Below are 6136 nucleotides of genomic sequence, written 5' to 3'. Positions count from 1 at the left end.
TATACAATATGATGAATGGGATACAGTACTAGTATGTGTGTGCATGTGTGTGGTGTGCAGTAGAGGACGTGCTCACCATGGCAGCGGCGGCCGTGGCCTGATTGACCTGGTGCTGGGCTGCTTTGATCTTGGCCTGCAGATGTGCAGGAGGGTGGAAGTATTTGCACTTGTCTCTGGAGCAGCGGCCTTTTATGTAATCCATACACACCGTCACTGTGTTGTCACTGGGGTCGATCATTGTGCTGTCGGCAGGGTGGGCAAACCTGCAGTCCGTCTCCCCGCGAGAGCAGTTGCCACGCTGGTATTCACGACACACCTGAGAGTACACACAAACGTGACGCATCACATTGACCGTTTGCATATTGAGAGATTGCAAAGTTTTGTATTTGTGTAAAAAAGGTTTGCTAAAATGTGCACTTTCTGTATACTTGGATGGCATTGTGCAGAATATTGTATCTCACAATGAAATATTACAGAATCTCTTCCTTCTCTTATTATTTGCCAATAAGACAATGCACTCAACTAATCCACATATGTCATTTTATAATCAGTGTTGGGGGTAAAGCCCAAAGTATAATTCACTTTTTATGCATACATGAGGGTCAGCGTACAGTGCACATGACACAAATTTCGTCATCAGAAGAGTATGCGTGTATTGTACGCGCACCGCTGGATTTTCGTAACCGCGCGTACTTGCACATGCACATTTTTTTGTTGTTGCAGTAATTAGTTTATTCACAAGGTGGAAACCGTGAGTTGACGCTGGGAGCGTCAATTCACAAGGTAGCCAAAGAAAAACTGCATAAACAGAAAAGACCGGAACGCATGCAAGCTACAGCGACAATGGAGGCCTACATAGACGAGAGATTGTGCGAAGAGGTTAGAAAGTACCCTCATTTATCAACTCTAGCATTAAAGAATACAAAGATGTTTACATGGGCTGTAACTCGTGGCGAGAGATTGCTCAAAACTGTGTATACGTATGAGTCGAATGAAGTATGCTTTCCAAGGCTGTGTGTTCGACAGAGTATACCCAGGGTGTTTTATGCATTACAAGTAACACGAGTTATGTAATCAGATTACTTTTTTAAGTAACTAGTAAAGTAATGCATTACTTTTAAATTTACAACAAAATATCTGAGTTACTTTTCAAATAAGCAACGCAACATACTTTGTTTTCCCATTTATTGACTGACAGCTCTCCTGTCCCCATGTTGAGAGCATACATTTACTCATTACTCCTGCGTCCTATTCTTCTGCAATCCAGAATGGCAGCGCAGCTGAAAAGCTTGTTTGTTTGAACTGCGCCCTCTACTGTACAGGCATGAATTTGCATTTCCTTCAGCCTGAGGTGTATTCATTTCACTTTTGGTGTGAAAGGGCCTTTACATCTCCCAAAAATAGAACTTCTTTGTTGTTATAAAAACAAACAAACAAGCCCAGATGAGAAAAAGTAACATAAAAGTAATGTAACACATTGCTTTCCATAAAAAGTAACCAAGTAACACAATTAGTTACTTTTTAGGGAGTAACGCAATATTGTAATGAATTACTTTTAAAAGTAACTTTCCCCAACACTGTTTATAATATAATACAATATATGAATAATATTAAAAACACTTAACCCATACGTTATACCAACCTGAACCTAACTTGTTTTATAGACAACATGATAATACAAAATATAATTAATTTTAATTTATTATATTAATATTAATTTAATATTAATAATGTTATTAAAAACATACAACCTTCCATTTCCAGACTTATGATGGAAGTAATATCAGCCTTAATTTGTACTGCAATCCTCTTCTTGACTTTTTATTTGATCAATTGCATTAAAATGAAAAAATAAACCCTTATTTATTTCCAATAAATATGGCAGTGTAGCATACTACAGCTTAAAACATTTACCGATGCATACTACATACTACACCGGTGCATACTACATCGCACACACACCCACCCACACCCACACCCACACCCATATGTGTGTATATATATATATATATATATATATATATATATATACAGTATATATAAATATTAACAAAACAGTAGGCAGTATAAAGTAGATACTGTGTAGTATGTAGTGTGCAGTATGTCATTATTTAATTCAGAACATAGCCAATATTATAGCACTGTCTCAGATGGGGAAATGTTTTTCCATCCAGTGATCAGAAGGGGGCAGCAGCCCCTTTATTTTTTTACAAACTACCCAAACTACCTGCATGCATACAGAGTTTTAACATGTACACCAGGGGTGTCCAATCCTGCTCCTGGAGGACTGCTTTTCTTGCAGAGTTTATCTCCAACACACCTGCCTGGAAGTTTGTAGTGATCCTGAAGAGCTTGAATAGCTGGTTCAGGTGGGGTTAATAGGGCTAGAAATAAACTCTGCTGGAAGGATTGGACACCCCTGGGGCCAGTTGCATAAAAACAGTCATTATGTTAAGGCTGTGTCTTAAGAACTAGTATGACCAACTAGCAGTTAGTTAGGGGTAATCAGTCTTACTTTTCGGTACCAAATTAGACCAATCTACGTTTTTATGTAACACACTTGAAAAAAAAGATAACTAAGTTGTAAGACTAGTCTTAGCAGTTTATGCAACCAGCCACTGGTGTATACATGTGAAAGAAAAAGATATTGATTTGCTGTCTCAGTATGGCAGTGTGTTATGATGTCGTCGCTCTCTGATGACCTCATACCTCCAGGCGGTCTGTTCTAAGGAGTTTCTGGGCAGCCACTGCTGAAGCAGCAGCTGCAGCGTTGGCAGCGGACGGCATGGATGCCACTGCAGGGTTGCCCGCCATCAGCACAGGTGCACTGGGCAGGATCTCTGCGGACATCAGCCCAGGTGACACTGGGCCCAGGTACGGATTAAACGCAGCCGCGGCAGCTGCTGCGGCAGCCGCACTGGCGTTGGTTGCAAGGCTTGGCGTGACCGAAAACATAGGCTGAAACAGACAATAAATAACAAATTAACTTTCTGTTTCTGTGACTTATGGAAATAATACAGGAGTCAAAAAATAATGGTTATTTGACTATTATCCATGCTTAAAAAAAAGAACTGTGGCCGTACAGGCTTTAGTGGTATTATTACATTTATTACCACATTCATATTATCATCATGACATTGTCCAAAAAAGCATGCCATCATTTTGTTTTTTATTAATCATTTATGACATGTACACATTAATATAAAACATTTGATATAATATAACAAAAATGATTATAATTTATTACATTAATAAATTATAATACATTATATTAATAATAATATTAAAAAAACATATTACCCATATATTATACTACAATATTGTCAGGAATGGTTGTTGTAGTAACACGCACGACGAAAGGAGTAGAGAACAAAAACAGTCTTTAATAAAGCCTGTTTTTCAGGCAAACTCATATTAATATAATATAATAAATTATATTAAGAATATTTAAAAAACACATATTTCACATGATAAATTCACTTCATACAATATAATTCATTGCAATTTATTATATCAACACATTATATTAATAACAAAAAACATATTACCTGTATTTTATACCAACCCAACTTATGGCATTTTAAAAATGTAATAAATGAATACAACATAATATAATGAATTATATAAAGTAATAATAATAATAATATATTTTATATGTAGTGCACCTTTCTTAAGGCCGTTCACACCAAGGATGATAACTATAATGATGATAATAAAGATATAGTTCTAAAAGTCCACAACTATAATGATAATGGCAAAGAGAAACCACATAGTTGGAATTACATAGTTCCAGCTGATGAATGATAAAAACATTGACAGCCAATCAGAATTCATTCTACTTTAAAGAGTGCGAGCATTTAAAGTGGCAGACGACAAACCACAGTGTGCAGTTAGAATAAACAGAATGATATTGTCCACTGGTGTGGGCACTAATATAGTTATCGTTATAGTTATTGTTCTTGGTGTGAACGGCCTTTATACTCTACAACACATTACAAGTGTCCAAAAGCCAAAGATCTCTACTTTTTGGGGCCATTGTATATGTATCTTTATATAAATCATGTTTATCCTTATTTACAAAAAAAATCCTTTTGTACAGAAACGGCCTGTGGGTGATCTCTCTGGCTTTTTAAAGGGGGCAGGTTATAAGAATCGAGCCTCACCATTGGCTGAAGCTGACTTCCAGGCATGATGGCATTGGCTAGCTGCATCTGCTGGGCGAGCATTGCCATGTTCTTCTGCTGGATCAGATTGTTACGGCCGTTTATCTCCAGCTGCGTCTTCAGGTGAGGAGGAGGGTGAAGGTACTTACAGTTCTCTCTGGAACAACGACCCTGCGAGAAAGAGAAGACAAGCAGAGGAAGAACGTGAGGAGAAGAAAACAACAACATAAAAGAATATATATTAAACCTCATGTTTTATTGAGTCTGATTATAATGTTTTTACATTACACATTTACGTTTTATATTATAATTTGTTACAATTTTTTAGGAGTTATTAGGCAGAATGATGACTAACATGAGGATGAACAAAATGAGTGTGAGTAAACGATGACATAATATTCATTTTGTGGGTGAAATAACCATTTAACATCTTATTTCCTCCTAACTTCCTCAAATATGTTCTTCTGACCCACTGAGCAAATATTATTCAAGCTTTATGCCTCTTTACAGCAAAGTAGACAAATGTGAAAAGTCTAGCAAATCAAACGGCAGAAAAATACAGTATACAGATCAAAATAAGCAATTAGTAAGGGTATAAATAAAATAAATTAATACAATATAATTCATTGCAATGTATTATATTAATAAAAACATATTACAAATTACCCATATTTTATACCAACCCACATAATTCAATGTTTGCATATAAAAATAATTGCATTAACACTATAGACAGTAAATGAAATGCAACTGGCATCTTCCTGTTCTGGTTCATTCTCTCTGTTAGGGTTAGTAGATAAAAGGAACACCCTGTTCCCATTCCAGCTGACAGTATTGAGTGCACGGGAAACCCTCTGCTCTAATGCATCTGAATGCAACCTCGCAGCTGCTTTCAGCCCTTGTGGAATGGGCCCTGACAAACTGTCACTCAATTGATTAGCAGAGTATTGATTAACTAGCCACATCAGTGCGAGATAAATTCATCCGATGAGTTTATGGATGTACAGTAACCCCATGTGACCCCCCCGTCCTCATACACTGAGATGATGAGTGTCTTTATCTGGGCTGCGTTGGCGAGAGTATGTCCAGTACAGACGCTCATTAACCTGCTCTCATCTGACGCTGTCATCATGTCTGTCTGCTGTGACCAAAATAAAGCCTTTTTGCCATTTTTTGTGGTTAAATGTTCAATTATCTCAGCAACCAGCACTTTAGGAGAGTGCTATGCAGTTGTGTACTGTGCAGATCAGTGGATGGATCCTATCTCGATGACAACACAGGGCTAAAATTTTTCTGGAAATGGAATTTACTTCTACTATAAGCTCACAAAAAAAAAAAAAAACTTTTATGCAAAGCATTTGCAATCACTAGAAGAAAAAGCAGTGAACTGGAACAAGGTTTACAAAAACCAAAATAAAAACACAAAACAACATTTCAAACAACTTCAATTCATTTCATAATGTAAAACTACATTCTAAAAATTATTTATTATCATTTATTTGTGGCATCGTGTAACACTGCACAATCTGGTTTATTTTTTTTTTACAGCAAATTTATTTTTTTGTGTTAAAGCAAAAACAACCTAGCCTGCTTTGATTTTTAATAATAATTTTTATATAAAAAACTGTTAATTCTTGTAAAATTACTGTAAAATACAGAGCAGTAGGGCTGCTCGATTATGGCAAAAATCCTAATCATGATTATTTTGGCCAATATTGAAACCTTAATTCCTTTTCGACTGAAGAAAAAAGGACATGGACATCTTGGATGACATGGGGGTGAGTAAATTATCAGGAAATTTTTATTTAAAAGTGGACTAATCCTTTAGCATGATTATTGGTGGGTGATATGATCAAAGTGTTATTTCATCATGATACGAGTAATTTTAAATATCAGTGAAATTTCAAAATTATATCGATACTTCAGCAAAAACTAATAATAAGTTAACTAATGTAAGAAAAAAGTCCTCAAAA

The 6136-nt window shown here is 36.1% G+C and overlaps 1 protein-coding gene across 26 annotated transcripts in view; it reads right to left on the bottom strand.

The window, feature by feature from the left end:
* Positions 1-6136, bottom strand: part of mbnl1 (muscleblind-like splicing regulator 1) — a 71564-nt gene that overhangs the window by 14919 nt on the left and 50509 nt on the right. For all 26 annotated transcript variants that reach the window (XM_051872125.1, XM_051872087.1, XM_051872287.1 and 23 more), the window contains 3 exons: positions 4164-4334; positions 2710-2958; positions 77-316 (listed from right to left, as the gene is read on the bottom strand). In XM_051872125.1, the coding sequence (XP_051728085.1) occupies positions 77-316; positions 2710-2958; positions 4164-4334 (660 nt within the window). The remainder of the gene's footprint in view (positions 1-76; positions 317-2709; positions 2959-4163; positions 4335-6136) is intronic.

This window comes from Ctenopharyngodon idella, chromosome 2 (assembly GCF_019924925.1).
Source record: "Ctenopharyngodon idella isolate HZGC_01 chromosome 2, HZGC01, whole genome shotgun sequence".
NCBI classification, from domain to species: Eukaryota; Metazoa; Chordata; class Actinopteri; order Cypriniformes; family Xenocyprididae; genus Ctenopharyngodon; species Ctenopharyngodon idella.
This window is presented reverse-complemented; position numbering and strand designations above follow the sequence as displayed.